At 37.0% G+C, this 19,871-nt stretch overlaps 1 protein-coding gene across 1 annotated transcript; it reads right to left on the bottom strand.

Moving 5' to 3' along the window:
• Positions 1-8,524: 8,524 nt before the first annotated feature.
• Positions 8,525-9,217, bottom strand: LOC129236336 (epidermal growth factor-like protein). Its single transcript, XM_054870674.1, has one exon. It carries the CDS (start codon positions 9,215-9,217, stop codon positions 8,525-8,527), a length of 693 nt encoding a protein of 230 aa, XP_054726649.1.
• Positions 9,218-19,871: the final 10,654 nt, after the last annotated feature.

Raw genomic sequence — 19,871 nt, 5'->3', positions numbered from 1 at the left:
ATGAGATGGGGGTTATTGTGCCTCCTTACTACACACACTCATATGACGTTTTAATTTTGGGTTCAATGGTTTTAACGTGGAAAGGAGTTCTACGCAAAAATACTCTGAATGGCGTAGCTGGAGTTGGACTGAAGAGGGTTCGTTTTTTGAAGCGCGGCCGCGAATAACAGTCGCACACGCGAATAAAAGTTCTATGCAAAAATTCTACAAATTTACAAAACCTTTAATATCGTTGTTTTTAAGGTTCGATGAGTTATGTAAGTACGTGTATAACTATATTCAGACAATCGCACGGTTTTTATTCCAAATTTCCTCCTGTGGCGTTTTTGTTTTTATGTTTATTCTGCCAAAAAAATATTGGGAATTGTTCATTTAAAAAGCGCGCGTCTAAATGTCTAAATTGTTTTTGCTGAAATATTGGTACAACTGTCCTCTATTGAGTTGCAGAATTTGAGCGTGATCTGTCAATTAGCTTGTTTTTGGCATTTAATTATATCAGTCAACCGCAGGTGGGCTCTGCGATTTTCACTATGAAGTAAAGAATTTGTCTTAAAATTTGTGTTTTGAACAGGATTTCGTATGCCGAATGGTTGAAAATGTTGCAGAAAGCCCATGACGAGTGGGCTCTATCAAAAACACAGGTCTACGAGTGGTATACGGTTTTTGCAGAGGGAGAGAAGTCGTGGAAGATTCGCCCTGATCTGGTCGCCCATCAACGTCTTCAACGGATGAAAACGTCGATAAAGTCACGGAAATGGAGCTGGAAAACCATCATTTAAATTTGAGGGAGGTAGCTCGTGACCTTAGCGTGTCTCACTAATTAATTCGCAACATTTTACACAATCAATTGGACATGAGGGGCCAAGACGGCTGCTCTACTCGTTTCAAGAGAGTTCGAAAGAAGGCGGCTGATGATATGCTTGAGCAAGAGAATTCGGATCCAAAATTTATTGAGCGCATCATAACATGTGATGCGACGTTGGTTTATGAGTTTGACATGCAAACCAGTCAGGCGCTGAACGGTGCTATCCACATGAGCCGAAACCCAAAAAATCACGTCAAAGACGGTCAAAAGTGAAAGTCATGCTACTCGTTTCCTTTGATTATTATGGTGTTGTGCACTCGGAATTCATTACAAATGCTTCGCGACGTTTGAGAGAGAATGCTCGTAGAAAAGGACCCGATTTGTGGCAAGAAAAGGCTCATATTGTGAACACTTTTTTGACCAAAAACTTGACAAATACCATCGAGCAACCACCGTATTCACCGAATTTAGCCCCCTGTGACCTTTTCCTTTTTCCAAAACTTAAATTGCCACTCTGTGGATGCCGCTTTGAGTGATAGAGGCCGTTGAGGAGAATTCGCTGAAAGAGCTGAAGAATATCTTTTGAAGCGCGTTTAAAAGGTGTTTTGATGATTGCTTCGAATGAAGCTTATTTTGAAGGCGACAAAATAAATTTTAATATTTAAACAATTATTTTGAGCTTTACTGAACAATTCCCGGTACTTTTTCGACGGAATGTATTTTCAAAAATGTTTCTCATTTCCAAGCTAAAGCAAAAAATACTGTAGATTTACAAGCAATCGGCCCACAGTGGGAGAAATGGTCAATCTAGCGGCGCTTTCTAAATAGCTTCTTAAATACAATGAAAAAATACATTACTTTATTCTAAAAATATGTGTTAATTATTTATTTCTATGTTCTTATGGTTTTTGACCCATCATCTATTTCAATGTGATTTTTGGAGTACTTGGAGGTGCTTTTAGACTTAGATGTAATAATAGGATCTGAAGGAACTAAAAGAGTGTGTATTAAGTCTTCCATTGTATTCAACCTTGAGTTTATTCGCTATAACTGCGAAAATCTTTATTTCTTGCCTCAAGTATCTCTTCTGACATCATTCCTATTGGTAGCGAAACTTTTTCAATAATATCTGCTCCGTGTATTCATATTTTATGTACAGATGGAGGCATATACAAGGCATACCAAGGTTATTTGGAAACAAATAATTCTGCTGTATTTCAAGCATATATGCGAAAAGCCTCTATGTTAACTGCATACCCACATGCCATAGTACGCAAAATTATACCAAGCCTTTTTATAAGTTCTACTTTTACGCCAGGTACTGTAGAGGCTAAAATTGAATGCTGGAAAAATATTCTTGCAGTATTCCCAGTGTTTGTATTGCCTGAACCTTTCGTGGGAATGTCCACCAATATACCCATTTTTTCTTTTAGCTCAAGTTGAATCTTGCTTTTGGTTTGCTGAGCGATTTCTTTATTTTCTTCACGAATTTGCCAATTTTGTATGGGTATCCTATAGGCGATATGAATTATACTCTCAAAGCACCGTATCCAAGCATGAAGTGTTGACAATCCATATTCATACAAGTGCTCCTGTGTTGTCTCAATTGAACATTATTTAGATTATTCATCAATTTTGGAGTTGCTCCACAAATTCCACAGGCCAGCGATGATGAGCCCGCAAAAGTGTTAAAAACATTCCCATCAATCATTGTTAAATGGAATTCATGTACTACTTCGAAAAAACTCAACTTTGTCGGAACAATGCTTACAATTTGCCTTTTAATATTATCTATCTCAACCTTAACTAACTCCGCTGACTCTTTTTCAAAAATTATTTCAATGGATCTGCAGAACCGAGTTGAATAAGGCCTGTTATTTTGCCATAGAACAGCGTCTCCTGTTTTAATTTGTAAAGGCACAATACATACAGCAAATAAATACTCATCAGTTATTTCACAATCAGAAGCACTAAATCGTTGACGGTAAGTGGAGTGACCACTGCTGCCGTCACAGCCCCATTTAAATATGTATTGCTTTTATGCTGTCATTAATATTGCCTACAGTCAAAACACCTTCAAAAGATTTCGTTCTTTGGTACCATACTGCATTATTTTGTACGACCTTTTTGAGTATCCGCCATCTATATAAAGAGATAAAGCTTCCTCAGGTGTATACGGAATTGGGGTTTTTTGTTCAGAGTTTACAGACTTAAGAATTTTTGAAGCAGTCGAACTTTCTGCAAAGAATTTTGAAACAACCTGTGAAGCATTTCTTTTTCCAGCTTTGTAAAGACTTACGTTTGCCGCTACCATTAACTCTTGGTTAGGTGTTTCGTTAACAATTGATGATTTTTTTTTGAGTTTTCATTGTACACTCTGTAAAAGGTTTTTGTATACGGTGATCAGTTGGCTTAGAAAAAATTATATTTTCATCCAACCATTTCTTATTTCGCTCTTCGAACACTGACATAACCCTATGACATTCTTTCCACTTTTCTACAAGTTTGCTTATGAAATTTCTCAATTGTTTTTGAATTTTGCGAGTTTGCTCTTCACTATACTTACTGTGAGCGATCAATGACGTTAGAAAATATATGATTTTAAACCATGAGAAATTTTTTTGTTGGTACTGGTTCACTGTGCCATATTAAAAAAAGGGTGCGCTTGGACTCTGCCATAGTATCTAAAAAAGGAAAAAAATCAGTAACTTGCAAAATACTTGCAGCCAATTGTTTGACAAGACGTAGCCCACAACATATTTTAACAAATTATATTATACAAACATTGAATCGAATCCCATCGAATCCACCACACTTATTTTCTACGGAACATTGGATTACATACATAAAAACACTTTGATATAGATAAAGATATATTAACAGACCACAAAGACTTTTTTTTTATTTAACACATACCAAATTATGATAATTAAGTCGCAAATCTTATTAAAAAATTTTATATTTAAGTTTTTCAGTTCAACAAAATTGCACTTAAAAATAGGTAAATAGTAATTATTGCACTTGTTAAAACATGTGTTAAATTCGAAAGCTCACAGATATGCGAGTATTTGGAACGAAACAAAAACGAAACCAGAAAAGACACCATTAGGAAATAAATTTTCAATAAAACAAACAAAATTTGGAGAATTCTGAATTTAAAAATTTCGCTAAAGCGCCGCTAGATTGACCATTTCTGCCACTGTGCGGCCACTGAACGTCCCTGCATGAGAACTTCGTTCTTATTTGAGGTGTCTGGCAACACCAACTTTTCGGTAAATTACAGAACTTTAACAATAAATTACTTAAAAACTATAAGTCACCGGAGGGTACGGTTTTCAGTTTTAAGATGGCGATACACCCTTTTATCCCACCTTTACAACCTTATTTTTTTTTCAAAGCGTGTTACATTATACTAATGTTTTTCCATTATCAAAATACCAAATTTCAAGCTTGATCTGAATTTATCTATCCAATTGAAATTAGAAGCAAAAACTAGTTCATGTGGGCTTCATGGCTGGCCATGAGAGGGCGCATTTGGAAGAAATGGGCTTATTTTTAACACACTTTTATTAGGTCGGGTTGTATGTATGTATGTATGTAACGGAATCTTTGAGCTTAATTTTCACTGGCTTCTAAGAATCTGATCGACTTGGAATTTTGCACACCTATCAAGGACCGATGACAATGCAATAATTTGATAAAAGTTTTCCATTATCCTTATTAGGATTGCCAGGATTAATATTTTCTTTTTTTAACACACTTTTATTAGCTCGGGTTGTATGTATGAATGAATGTAACGGAATCTTTGAGCTTAATTTTCACTGGGTTCTAAAAATCTGATCGACTCGGAACACACAACATAGATGACTAGATGGGAAACTCTTTTTCTCGTGAGAGCGCTGAAAAATGTGCATTTTTTATAACATTTGCCAATATTGCCACACCGGTAGAAACATGAATTGAGTATTTTTTTAAACAAAAATTGGAAATTTTTAGTTTCCACACCACCATTGGGGTTAGTATTTAGTGTGCGGTTGTGTAATAGTATATTACTCGTAAACACCTACATATACTAAAAATAAAAAATAGTTTAAAAAAACTAAAAAACACGCTTTTGTTGCTAATCGAACTAAAAAGTAGAAAATAAATTTTAATGAAGTAATAGCAAATCGAACGATCACTCATAGTCAACTACCTCAGAACAGAATTATAACAAAACTTAAGATACAAGTAGAGTAATTCAAATTAGAATTAAAAGCGTGGGATGCATTTTGCTTCACTTTCATAACCCTCTGTACATAGGTAGTTGCCAATAGAATGATTGTAATAGGACTATGAATAAGTTCGTGCGGTTTTTTTCGAAATTTGAAACTTTATTGACGTAAAATGGTTACAAATTTAATATTCAAAGTATTGTCCATCGCTTACTACTACTTTTTCCCATCTTTCTGGCAATTCACGGATTCCCTTTGTGAAAAATTCGGTCGGTTTTGCCGCAATCCACGAATCGATCCATTTTTTGACTTCATCGTAATTACGGAAGTGCTGGTCAGCCAGGCCATGTTGCATCGATCGGAAGAGATAGTAATCGGATGGCGCAAGGTCTGGACTATACGGCGGGTGGGGTAGGACATCCCATTTGAGCGTTTCTAAGTATGTTTTGACCACTTGTGCAACATGTGGCCGAGCATTGTCATGTTGCAAAATAACTTTGTCGTGTCTATCGGCGTATTGCGGCCGTTTTTCTCGCAGTGCTCGGCTCAAACGCATCAATTGTCGTCGGTAGACATCCCCCGTAATCGTTTCATTCGGTTTCAGTAGCTCATAATACACAACACCCAGCTGGCCCCACCAGATACACAGCATAACCTTCAGGCCATGAATATTCTGCGCCGACGTCGATGTTGAAGCATGGCCAGGGTATCCATACGTTGCCCGACGTTTTGGATTGTCGTAATGGACCCACTTTTCATCGCCAGTCACAATTCGATGCAAAAAACCCTTTCTTTTGTGCCGTTGAAGCAGTTGTTCGCATGCCATAAAACGGCGTTCAACGTCTCTTGGCTTCAATTCATACGGCACCCAATGGCCTACCTTTCGGATCATTCCCATGGCTTTTAAACGTTTGGAAATGGTTGATTGATCAACTCCCAAAGTTTTTGCAACCTCTTCTTGCGTTTGAGCCGGATCTTGATCGAGCAATTCCTCCAATTCGGTATCCATGAACTTTGGCGGCGCACCCTCGCGTTCTTCGTCTTCCAAGCCAAAATCACCACTTTTAAAGCGTGCAAACCACTTCTGGCACGTTCGCTCAGCTAGAGCATGCTCACCATAAACTTCCACCAAGATACGATGACTTTCGGCTGCTTTTTTCTTCATATTAAAATAATGAAGAAGAATTCCCCGCAAAAACACATTATTTGGCACGAAATTCGACATTTTCAAGTGTGGTAAAAATATTGTTGTTTACGCTTCAAATAAAAAACTTATACTGACGTTTGTGCCTTACGACAGTAGCTCTCCAATGAATGTTTGGAAATGTGGATCGATGGAATAATAATCAAGTTACGCCATCTGTTGTAAAACCGCACGAACTTATTCATGGTCCTATTAATATTTACTATATCAAGCATCCCACGCTTTTAACTCTAATTTGAATTACTCTATTTGTACCTTAATTTTTGTTATAACTCTGTTCTGAGGAAGTTGACTATGACTGATCGTTCGATTTGCTATTACTTCATTATAGGTCCCTTTGTCATTAAAATTTATTTTCTACTTTTTAGTTCGATTAGCAATAAAAGCGTGTTTTTTAGTTTTTTAAACTATTTTTTATTGGAATAGTTTTTATACGTTTTTTGAGTTTTTATAAGTTTTTAATAGCTCACAATTTCATAGTTTCATAATTTTTAATAGTTTGATCATTTTTGAATAACAGTTATATCTGATTTGAAAACAATTTTTTCCCATTTGAAATATCGAGTGTGTTTTTTAGGGCTTGAGAACTTAAAATGATACTACAAAACAGAAGTATTGTTGCAACGAATTTTTTTACTATAATCTGATTGATAACTTAATTTATTTTTAGAGTATGATATAAATATATATAAATATTTGAATTTCCACAATTTGGAAGCGTTGTTCTCGCGTTAAACGATTCATGATGACCTGCCAAACATTATTGAACAGAAAAGCCATTCTCAGTTGTAAAATCATAGTTATCGATATCGATAGTTCTCATGGCGCTTAAAACACTCGACACATGGAAACTGCATGGGCTTTGCGCCACCATTAAATACCAACTCTTTTTAAAATTAAAAACATGTGTGCCTTTCCTTTTTCAATATCAAAAGGGATGTGCCCAGTGATGGTAAATGATTTTTTGAAAAATCCCTATACAGTCCAAAAAAATTCCTTACTTTTTTATTTCAAAAATATATATAAATACACATATTTATTATATTATAAACACATATATGAAGAAAAATTCAGCAAAAAGACTAAAAATTACACTTTTTCATTACATTCAGTTCTGTTTAAATCAATGCAGAGTTTTTATTTTTTCAGAATCCGGCACGATTTCTTTTAAGATTGGGATAAAACAGTCCGCCACTTGCAGCGCGACATTATGCTCAGCGAAGAACATGCTAAATCTTATTTCGAAATTTCTGGAACCATTTGGATTACTCGGCTTTTTCTTAAAAAAAACTGTTTATTTTAGGTGTCTTTTTTATTGCCTTCATATTTTTTTGGTACGTTTTTGCTTCGGCGTGCTTCTGCAAATCAGAATTGCCGCAGTTCAAAACTTTGTCGCACTCAGCGCATTTGCATTTGAATGGATCGTTAGCCACAGCTTTCAACCAGCCACTAAAAATTGTCGTCGTCAAGCCACTTGTTATTGAACTTTTGTTTCCGATACTTGAATTTTTCTCCTGGTGTTCCTCCGAAGAGTCAGTCGAAGAGGAGGAGCTCATTTCTGTAAAATATATAAATTTTAAATATAAAAAAAGCTAAAACTAAAAAAAAAAACGCGGGACAACTAACAATTTTCGTGCGAAGAAGAAATCGCGTTAGCGTTAACGAAGAAAAAATGGCAATGTTGCCGTATTAAGGCTTTAAAAGTATGTTGTCATAAGGAAAAAAATACTGGCATGAAATCTTACTGCGGCTTTTTATTTTAAATGAACTTTTTTAATATTTCCCGCTATTGTAAAATTTTTTCTGTCCTTTTTGAAAATTCCCTACATTTACAGAATTTAAAAAAATCTGTCCTTCTTTTTCGGCAAATATCCCTACATGTAGGGAATTTTCCCTACATTTACCATGACTGGATGTGCCGCAACAAATGCTAATTACTGCAGCTTGGACCGCCCTAATATATGTAGGTATCAGGGTAAATATAATATACAAAAATTGCTCTTTAGTGAATATAGCATCCGAACCTTTAGAGTCTTTCACGGCGCACAATTGTTTACTTGTAACTTATTCCTCATTTCTCTGCTATCTCCTTGTATAGTCAGGAACACGTCTTTCAGAAGTTTTGCAAAAATATGCGCCGCTAAAATTTTTTTCGCATGGAACAATTTCAATGCAGCTCACTTCAAACTTTTCTTCGTAGTTTTATATATTTATTATACATCTTGCTTTCTTACAATAAAAAAAGACGTTTATGAACATACTCTAACATACTTATATGCTTAAATTCAATTTCAATAGCCATCATTCGTCCGTTCCAAAACGCACATCGATCCACAGACTTGTATTGTCCAGCAGCGACTCACATTTGCCATTCTCAAAGTTAAGTGAATAGCCTTCATGACAAATGCACTTATAGGGCTCGAGGCAGTCGGCATGGGCGCACAGCTCCTTATCACAGATCGGTGCACATTCACCTCCAGCCTCTACACTGTAATTTTCATCGCATTCACATACGCCTGGCGACTTGCAGCGCCCATGCTTACCACAACCCGTGGGACAAATAGGCTCGCAGCTACCATCCACTGCAACAGTGTAGCCATCCTTGCAGATACAGCTATTCGGCGCAGCACAATATTTACTCTCGCCACACCCTGTATCGCAAACTGGCTGGCATTGACCACCATTACGCAAGTATCCTTCTTTGCAGCTGCATTTATTTGGCTCAGTGCAATGCTCATTTTCCTCACAGGCAGGCATTTCGCAAACAGGCATCCACTTACCGTTCATCCATTCATAACCTGCATGGCAAATACAACGTTTTAAATACATGTCGCATACACCATTCGAACAATCCACGGGACACTCGAGCTTTCGGCAAACTTTCTTGATCATCCCATCGACTAGTTCAATACGGCAGGTGAGCAATGCGGCGTCCAGTGAAAGCGGTAGGACGATAACGAAGCTCAATGAGAGTAGCACCAGTGGGGGCATCATTTTGATACCAAAATTCTATATTGAAGATTTAAAAATTAAAAAAAATATTACACTCGCGCTATGCGCGCACAGACTGCCAGCCACTGAATGACTAAGTGGATGGAATTCGACTCGTAGTTTCCGAACCGTTCCAATTCGTTTAGTGCGATAACAACTAAAACGGGTGGTTTTCGTTTGTATTACTGTTTGTGCAGATAAGAAAATTTCAGGGATGCATAATTTATAAAAAAGATTTATGTAAAATTAAACTTCTTTCAAATGAACAGAAGCAGTATTTTTATTAGAACTCTTCTTGAATTTTTCCCTTCAAATCTTGCACTTCAACCTTCGGAATTTAATTTAGTAACTCGTTTCATCTAAAAATCGTTATGAATTGTATATAATCATTAATTTTTATGTGTTTTTTTTACAAATAACAACGTATTTATAATTATTTTGTTTCTAGATTCTTTTTCCTTTCAACAGGAGGTGTATTTTGTTTACTTTCTATCTTCAGAGCCATAACTTCTCTACATTTTTGGATTAATTAAAGATAGCTCATTTTAAAATTGGCGGGGGCTTGAAAATTACCGCAGAGCTATGCCCTATTCCCCCACGCCATTCAATTTCTAAATTCGTGTATCGGTACATACGCGAAAAAGCCAGGTTTATTATTTCATTTATCAGAAGGAGACTGTTGAGCACTTTCTCTGTAAATGTGTGAGTCTGGCAGCTAGACGATTAAAGTGACTGGGTGGTCCTTTCATTGACGACCTGAACCTGTGCGCCAACCTAAATCCCATCAGTCTTTTCCATTATACCTGGCTGGCTGTAGATATCTGCCTGATGGAGGTCTCATAATGGCATCAAAACGGCGCTTTAGTGCTGCTCGGGGAGTGCCAAAGTGGTATGTTACTTCAAACATTTTACTTAGTATAATTATCTACCCATGTCTTATTGGGTTTTTTCTTAGTATTCTTTGTAGAATCCGAAAAGAATGATTTCGAAAAAAACCTTTCCATTATTTTATTAGATTAATATTTACTTAAAGAAATTCTTGTAAAACTAAGAGGCGCCCCTTTTATTTAGATTCCAATTTATCATGTTAGTTTAAAAAACATGACATTTGATTAAGAGATAGAATCAATTATCGCGTCATAATTCCAGCATTGATTCATTATTTTCTAAATGCCAAGGTACACATGTGCATCTATATATATATATAATTGGCGCGTACACCCTTTTTGGGTGTTTGGCCGAGCTCCTCCTCCTATTTGTGGTTGCGTCTTGATGTTGTTCCACAAATGGAGGGACCTACAGTTTCAAGCCGACTCCGAACGGCAGATATTTTTATGAGGAGCTTTTTCATGGCAGAAATACACTCGGAGGTTTGGCATTGCCTGCTGAGGGGCGACCGCTATTAGAAAAATGTTTTTATTAATTTTGCTTTCACCGAGATTCGAACCAACGTTCTCTATGTGAATTCCGAATGGTAATCACGCCCCAACCCATTCGGCTACGGCGGCCGCATGTGCATCTACCTATATAAAAAATATGAATCAACAATTCATTTTGTTCAGATTACTAAATTTATTCACAATCTCTTGCTTTTACGAAATGAAAAAAAACTTCTTATCAGTAGAAAACTTTACTGGTTGCTTAATTGTTGTTGAATTTAATGCGAAAGTCGTTTCAGCTTTTCTTGTACAATCTTGCAAAATGTAGTTTCCACAGACAGTGTAGTTTTTAAAACGCAACACCGGGTCAACCTTGAACTGGAAATACCCTGGCGATCTGACGATTAAAAGTTCATACTGGTAGTAGTACCCTACTTCGGATATTTTAGGTAATCCAAAACAAGTAAAGGGTGATCAATTTAGAGATTACGAATTTTAAAGTGAAATAAAGCAACGAAAATTCAAATTGATTCGACAATCTCTATTATTTTTGTGTAGAACCATTCATTACATTTATTTTTTAAAGATAATCCTTTCAAATGTTGGCCGCAACTGCGCCGTGATTCGGCCTTCCGTAAACACCAATTTTGATTGACTTGGAGGACTTCGATCGGCATCTCGTGAATAACTGTACTCATCTAGGCTTGCCTCCAAGAAATGCCTCAATCGAAGCTGGTTTATCCACAAAGTATTAAGACTTTACATACCTCCACAAATAAAAGTCCAAAAGTGTGATATTACACGATCTTGATGGCCAATTTACTGGTCCGAGACGAAAGATGAATTGCTCACCGAAACGATAACGTAGTAAATACAACGTTTCACGGGCTGTATGGCAAGTAGCGCCAAATGTTGTGGAGATCGCGGGTGCGATAGCGTTCGCCATTCACTGTTACATTACCTTTAAAGAAATATGGGCCGATGATTCCTCCAGCCCATAGACCCCACCAAACGGTTGTTTTTAATGGACTGGCTTTGTCTTACGCCCAAATACGGCAATTTTGCTTATTGACGTAGCCATTAAGCCAAAAATACCGGAAGTTGGTCTGAGCGCGCGATAAACACTTTTCACAGACCGTCGATTTTCGTAATCCAATTGTACGATTTGTAAACGTTACGGGCATTAGCTGTCTGTTAGTTGGCTAAATGACAGTCCAGAGTATTGTTTACAAGCGCGTGGAAGCATTTGGCGAGAGTAAACGCGAAAAAAGAAAATCAGTAATGGATTTCAAACGTAATAGTGGGATTGCATTATATTTGGCTGGAAAATCACAACCAGCGATTGTTCGGGAGCTCGAGCACCTTAAAGTAAACAAAGTTTTTGTTTATCGCACCATTACTCGTTATAATGATATTAGTAGCATCGCGAAACGTCATGGAGGTGATCATCAAAAGACTGCAATGTCACGTGAAATGGTTCAAAAAGTGAAAAGCGACTTGAGGAAAATCCCCGACGAAGTGCCAATAAAATGACGAAAGAACTGAAAATATCTGACCATAGCATCCGCCGCATACTGAAAACTGATTCCACAGTCAAGCGTTACAAGATCCAAAAGGCGCATGATCTCACACCAAAACAGCAACAAGTCAGACTTGAGAAAGCAAAGGAGTTGCTTCGCTTGGCGGAAGCGAAACATTGTGTTTTCTGGCGAGAAAAGTTCTGAAATTAAACAATTCGTAAACTTCCAAAACGATGGGGCTTATTTGACCGACCGTTCATATGAGTCATCGATTGGCCACCAGGAGGCAGCACCCGCCACAGGTAATGGTTTGTGCCGTTGTAACCGCAGTGTGTGCTCTCCAATCGTTTTCATCGAGCCTGGCGTGAAGGTAAATTCGAAATATTGTCGGGAGAGTATTCTGGAGGTTGCTTTGAAGATGTGGGCATACAAACACCGGCATCGTCTCACTAAGTTCGAGTGAACCAAGAGTGGCTAAAAAACAACATTCCGAACTTCATAATGTCCACACAATGGCTCTCAAATTCACCAGACACGAACCTGATGTATTATTCTCTTTGGACCATTTTGGAGGGCTGGGTCCAAACTAAAGGAGGGGGGCTAAAAGAAGCCATCATCCGCGAGTGGACCAAAATATCTGCAAGTCACATTCGGGCAGCTTGCGATTCGTTTCTGGCAAAAGGTGGTCATACCGAGCAAAAGTAAATTGATTCTTAATTTTGTATTATTTTCACACATTTTGTACTTTGAATTCAATAAAAGTATTTTTCCGAACTAAACTTATGCTTAAAGTTTTATAAAATGTAGGAAAAGAAACCATATCCAGAAGTTGGTACAAATGGCAAGTAGCGATTAGCAGGCACGATTTGTTCATGTGCCGTATGTAATAAAAATATGTCGAAACCTGCGAGGTGCAGTCGGGTTGGTGCGCTAGAGTATGTCCACCCCACGCGAGCGCTGCTCGTTCTAGGTTATTAAGCGGTTAAGTCTCTTTTATAATCTGCTGCGATTTTTTGGAAAAAATAGTTTTCAACACTAAAAAGCATTACGAACAACCCTACTTTTGGAAGTATTTTCAAATAGGTCCAGCTCACGTAAATCTGAATATTTTTGCAAAATATTTTGGCGGAAGTCTTCAAATATAATAAATTTTACAGTTCTGATGGAAAAACTTAATCGATTGATTTCTGAATCGAGACTGATGCACCCTAATGTCATACATGCCGACATATATGACGTTTGATTGGATCTGAATGCCCGATTGCTACGCATTCTCAATTAAAAAATGTAATCTTACATTTGTGTCAAGCAAGTTTTAAGCCATAAACTTTGTTTGCTGAGTTTTTGCAAAATGTTTGCAGATTCTTGATTGCGAAATTTGCGTTTTTGTTTAAAATTTCAAACAGCTGACCTATTTCGTTATCAGAGTGGCATAAGTTGAGTGTTGGAATACTAATGAGTTGGTAGAATGCAAACCAAATCAGATATTAAATAAGAACATTTGCTAAAACAAAACACGATCGCATGCATATGCGCGAACAATTTAAATGAAACGTAAATTTGTAAGCAAAAAAGCAAATATATATGTAAGTAGGCATGTGAACATAACCAACCATAAACTAAAGAAATGTTCAACAGCATTTTTGCATGTATTCCCCAATTGACAGTGTCCATGATATACTTTTTGAAAGAAAGTAGTGAGAAGACCAATTACGGAACTGGATTTTATGAACGCCTTAAGTTTTTTAATGTCGGTACTCAAATAGTCTAATGGCCACTTCATTCCTTTCCCCTTACTTAAGGGGTCCCGTTGGTATAGAGCTCGAAAATTTAGGGTATTTTCAGGAATTTTTTTTACAATAAAAAATGTAAAACGATATTTAATTTTTTTAGGCTTTTAATTGAACTTCTTTTACAAAAATAAATTTTTTAAAGTGTTTTTGAAAAATGGCGCTGAAGTTGATCCTTCCGAAAAATTGGACCTGGACGCTGTCGTCCATTTTGGCTCTTCCATGTATCTGAAACACAAAAACCAAAAACATTGTTAATCAGTATGACTGTAGGTATGCCGCGTACTAGAAAAAAAAAATTGACAAAACGGCGCGGTTTTAAGTTTTCCACTCTAAAAATCGGTTTTTTTTGTTCAGTTTTATAATCAAAGAAATACGAAATAATTGAAATAATAATATGATTTTAGTACGGGCGATAGCCTTTGGTGTTTTGAACAACATATTAAAATTTCAGACGATTCGGTTGAATAGTTTTTTTTTTTGACAACACCAGGCCGAAAAAAGTCGTTTCGAGATAAATGAGTTTAAAGTTTTGAGAGTTGATAATGCGACCATTGAGGCCGCGCGGGACGAATCTACCTGCTAAAACGGCTGTAGAATGAAAATATTCCCAGTAAGTATACGCTAGTGTTTCTTGTGCTATCATGGACTTCTTGTTTTTGATTGATTTTCCAGCAATAATTCTTGCTACAGTGCGCAACAATGCTGACCAGTGTCTGTAATTGACTCAGACTGTCTGCTCGAAGGGTAGTGTCGTCAGCGTATCTGATATTATTATTATTAATACCGTTTACTTTAATACCGACATCCGAATGTTGTAATGCTTCCTGGAAAATTCTTTCAGAGTAGATGTTAAGGGGCCATATTTTCCCTGATTTTTATTAAAATTATTTAAAATGAAGCAGTCAATATATTTTTTTCAAAATTGGCACAGAGTTTATTTGTACATTAAAATAATATAAATTTTTTATTTATTTTAATTATTTAAAATGTCGGATGCACACTCAATTCTACCAGGAAGGTCGCGGCGGGCTTCTCATTCGGCGGGCATTGTAGCATCAGTGACCTGAGTACAAAAAACCAAACATTTTTTTTTATTAATGTCATAATTTCTATATGAATAAAAAAAAAATGAAAAAAAATTCGCGGAATAAAATGCTTAAAAAAATAATAATCATTTTGGGGCGAATTTTCCTACTATTGTTTGCTTCGAAAAAATTATTTTTTTGAAAAATGTTCGAAAACTTGTAAATTCACATAGAAAGTAAGTTGAGTTATCGTGTACAGCAATTCGAAAAATATAGTTTTGAGAAAAACGCGTCTAAAGTTTGAATACAACGTTACTATACCTCTCCCAGCGCTCGAACGCAAAGAATAAAGTCGTCACGGTTGACGATCTATAATATAAGAAATACTTAAATTAACGTTCTAAAAATTTTTTGACATATTCTAAACGGATTATATTAAAATATTATGGAAAAAAATACTCTTCCAAATAGGACCCTTCAAAATAGGACCCTACGCCGGAATCGTATTCAATTCGGCTGTCACAGTTTTTTGGATCGCCTCGATGGAGTCGAAACGCCTCCCCTTCAGCTTTCTTTTCAGGCGTTAAATTTAACTCTTCACTGATCTCACGTAGACTGGTACGACGGTCAGTGTTCAAAAATTCACGAACCCGGTTCACATCTTCGTCTGTTTGCGTCGTCGAAGGCCTTCCAGATCGCTGGTCCTCCCGGCCTTCCTTGAACGACTTGTGCTTTTACTTGGGTACTGGACAGAGATTGCCGTAAGCCTCCTTGAGTAGCCCAATGGTTTCGGTACTTGTTTTGTTTAGCTTTACGCAAAACTTGATCGAGTAACGTTGTTCCAACGATCGCTACATTTTCGCCACTGCAAAATCCTAACACACTTTTAAAACAGCTTTCACGTGTGGAGCGATGTTGACTATTTCACATTTCTTGTATATTCTGTTATGAATAATTTTTAAAAACATTTTTAATTAGTGATTCATTAGACTTATCAATGTGTACGTCACACGTAATGGCTTGGGCCGCTGTAACCGGAGATGGGTGTTCTCCAATCGTTTTTATCGAGCCTGGCGTCAAGGTAAATTCGAAATATTGTCGGGACAGATTACTCTCCCTTGCTTTGAAACCGTGGGCAGACAAACATTTCGGTGGCAGACCATGGACGTTTCAACAAGACTCGGCATCGTCTCACAAAGATCGAGTGAACCAAGCATGGCTAAAAAACAACGTTCCGTACTTCATAACGACCACACCAGGGCCCCCAAGCTCACCAGATGTGAGTCCGATGGATTCTCTTTGTTCACTTTTGGAGAGCAGATCCGATCTAAAAGAGGCGCTGAAAAATGCCATTGTCCGCGAGGGGGCCAAAATACCTGCAAGTCACATTCGAGCAGCTTGAGATTCGTTTCTGGACCATATCAAGGCCATAGTCCAGGCAAAAGATGGTCTTATCGAGCAAAAGTAAATTGATTCTTAATTTTGCATTATTTTCACACTTTTTTACTTTGAATTGAATAAAAGTAACTTTCCAAACTACTTTCTGTTTTATTTTCGGTGCAATTTATATATACATATGTTTTTAGTATTCAAAGTATTTTATATACAAGGTTAGTGTGCGATTGTAAGTGTTCCCTTGTCATTTCCAAATAGTTTGCACTTGCTGGTTCTTACGTTTTCCTTCAATCCTCTTCAATCCACTTTAATGTCAGCATTCTGTCAAGTTTTATAAGATCTTTTCCGTTACCCCACATCCAGGAGTACATACATAGGTATGCATGTATTCACATAGATATGCATATGTGTACCTTAATCCGCCCGTTTATTCCTATAATCCGCAAAAAACTTGTTGACAAATAAGTACATCCCGTTAACATCAACATCTTCATCAGCGGCATCAGTGACAGTCAACATAACACCCAACAGCATCCAACTTCCCATTAATAAATATTATATCTCTACATATGCAAAAATCTAAAGCAATTGTTGTAATCTTGTGTGCACGTCACATTTGCAACTCAATTAAAGTGTACGGCAACAAAACTGAATACGAGTAAAAAATTACAAACAAAAAAGTCAGAAAGAATAAATATCATTTACTTGAGTGGCTCAGCCACAAATCAGCCAGCTACTCGGATGGCTTGCGTGGGCGTTTGATTCCCAGTACCTGTTGGCGCCACCATGAAGCGCTGAGGTGGCAATTTATAATGACAAGACGGCAATGTGCTGGAATGACACTCAGTTGAACCGGATCGAGGCGCGTGCCCGGCGCATTGTGGGCACTTCCAATACCATGGCACAGTCGCTCAACGTCGTCAGTGCAGATGAAGGCGAGTATAGAATGGAATATGCGATTATGTCGAAAGGGGTGTAGAGTAAGGGGTTTGGCGATCACGGTAAGTCACAAACTTATCCATATGCATGTAGGTATGTGTTTACCTATAAGCATTTAATTTAATTGATTTCTTTTCTGTGCTTCAAAGAGGTATTTACACAAAGGCGTGTCCTCGGTGGGGCAGATGGAGTGTTGACCGAAAGTTTTTGTTTAGGAAAATTATCAATAAAGGCAAATAAAATTAATAAAAAATTGCCCATTCCAAGTTTTCTACCGGGTTAGTTACCCTAAAATGGCAATAAGTGCTCGACAGGCTATAGTATAAGGTGATATCAATAACAATCAAGCATTTAAAAAGCACCAGTCAAGGAAAGTCCCGACAAAATGACAGAAGTAGTACAAAAGAAAATATATTTGCTTTTCGTTTTTGTAATTTGGGGGTTCGAATATCTAAATTTCAATTAGAATGTAAACAAAGAAAGAAAATAGTCGCGTTCGATAACAGAATTAGCCATCATCAGCCATCAATCCAAATAAAGTACGCAAGCTACAGTGCTCTCGCAAAAAGTAGAAAAACGACAAAAAAAGTATCGAAGGGAAAATTATAGTAGAAGATATATCAGCTGAGTTTGCTTACAAATTTTTGTGTTATCCAAATAAATGACCATTAATATATATACTTTATATACTCACGTTTTTTGTTGCTAAATTTGCCATTAATTTCTGACTATAAACCACAAATTTCAAACCATCGCGTGAGTGCAAAAGTTGACAAAAAACAAATATTTTCTTTATAAAAAGTTCAATCATAATAATCTTTGCTAATTAAAACCTTTCCATCGCAAAATTCTCATTTGCATCGAGCTACCAGTTTGCTCTCTAAATTTTTGGGGGGATGGATAGTTTTTTGGCATTAACTTGTAAAAATTAAACCACCACCTTGCCCATAAAGTTTCCGGAATATATTCAGAACATTCAAATTTATTCCTCAAAAGTAATATTATCATCCCCAAAGTACTCCATTCCATCAACTGCAACTTACTTACGCCAGCGCTTGAGCCAGCTCTGGAAACATTTCTCGAACTCAATTTTCGGTATAGTCATCAGAGCCGTCTTCGCTTTTTCCATTACTTTCTTGCGGCTGTTAAAACGCTGGAGTGGTTCCCTGTAGTGGCTTCTTGACTCGATGGTATTAATTTCGTTTTTGACCGAAGATTCAGGGATAATAATGACAATGAGGGACGGTGCTTTATCGTGGTGCAAAATTCTCGAATTGTTTTCCCACAAATCCATTTTTTTTTTTTGTGAAATTGCTGAATTGCTTTACGTAAACGCCTCACAACGCCCAAATAATAGTCTTTATAAAGTTTGTGACCTTCTGGAAAAAATTGCTAGTGCACAATACCGTGGTAATCCATAAAAGCCGTGAGCATCTTTTTCTTTTTTGGCTGAAATTGAATTAGTGGTTTTGGTTCATTCCGATCTTTCCACTCATTTTCCTGATGCTTGGCTTGCGTGTCGTACTCATAAACCCACGATTCGTCTCCAGTAATGATGCGATCGAATTCAGCCTTGGAAATCTTGTATTTGACAAAATCAACGCCGCCCCTTTTTGCATGAAATTCAGATGCTTTGGGAGTAACCCAAATCAAAAAGAAAAATTTCCAGAACGGATCACTAAGCAATGCTCAAGTCCGCTTCCAGCTCTCTGACGGTTAATTTGCGTTTATTGATCAACTTTTCTTTCACTTCATTGAAGTTTTCATCAGTTTACGTTGTCACCACGACGGCCTGCAACTACGTTCGTCATCCTCAATAGACTCACGATCTCTTCAGGAGCGTTCATGCCACTCGTAAACTTCTGTTTTCTCTAGAGTATCAGTTGTTCAGCATTGTTAAATTGCTCGCCCCATTAAACTCAGTTCTAAAGCAAAGTTTATTATTATTCAAACTCGTTGTTGCAAATTCAAATCCATTTTTAAAACTGCAAAAAATCGAAAAGACGTGCAGAGGTAGATTTACTCAAGACGACGTAACTTTTATTAATGTCAAGCAATGGCCATACAATTTTGGTAGAAATGTTAATCACAGATGTGGCAACTTAAAAAAAAAAAAAAAAAAACAAATCTCAAATCAGTGGACTTGGAGCGTGGCCCGCCGGTTGTTCCGGGAACTTTTTGATAAGGGAGGTAACTATTACAATCTCCTGTGTTATCAAACACGACAACAAAAAAGCAAGTCACAAATCACTAATTCCCAAAAAAGAAATTATACGGCTACTCTACTGCTATTGCCTTGTATTAAATCCCCCAGGTACTGGTGTGTAACCGCCGATAATCGAGAGTATTTTAATGCTCTTAAGATTTTTTTTTAAAGATCTGTTACTTTTTTCCAATCAGACTATGTTTTCTGCGGACCGATTTTTGCCTTTTCTTTCAGTTTTATAAGTTGAGTACTGTACGGATTAGCACTGATTTGACAAAAGGGCCCTTTCAATCAACACTTTGTGAAATTTTCAGTAAGAGCAAATAAGTAGAAATGAAATGAAGTGAAATAAGTTCTAGAGCGATTCACTGATAATTAATTTTAATTTTTTTTATCTTAA

This window comes from Anastrepha obliqua, chromosome 1, assembly GCF_027943255.1.
Source record: "Anastrepha obliqua isolate idAnaObli1 chromosome 1, idAnaObli1_1.0, whole genome shotgun sequence".
Classification (NCBI taxonomy): Eukaryota; Metazoa; Arthropoda; class Insecta; order Diptera; family Tephritidae; genus Anastrepha; species Anastrepha obliqua.
This window is presented reverse-complemented; position numbering and strand designations above follow the sequence as displayed.

Coding starts and splice junctions, on each gene's coding strand:
- LOC129236336 (XM_054870674.1), bottom strand. CDS start 9,217: ATGATGCCCCCACTGGTGCTACTCTCATTGAGCTTCGTTATCGTCCTA.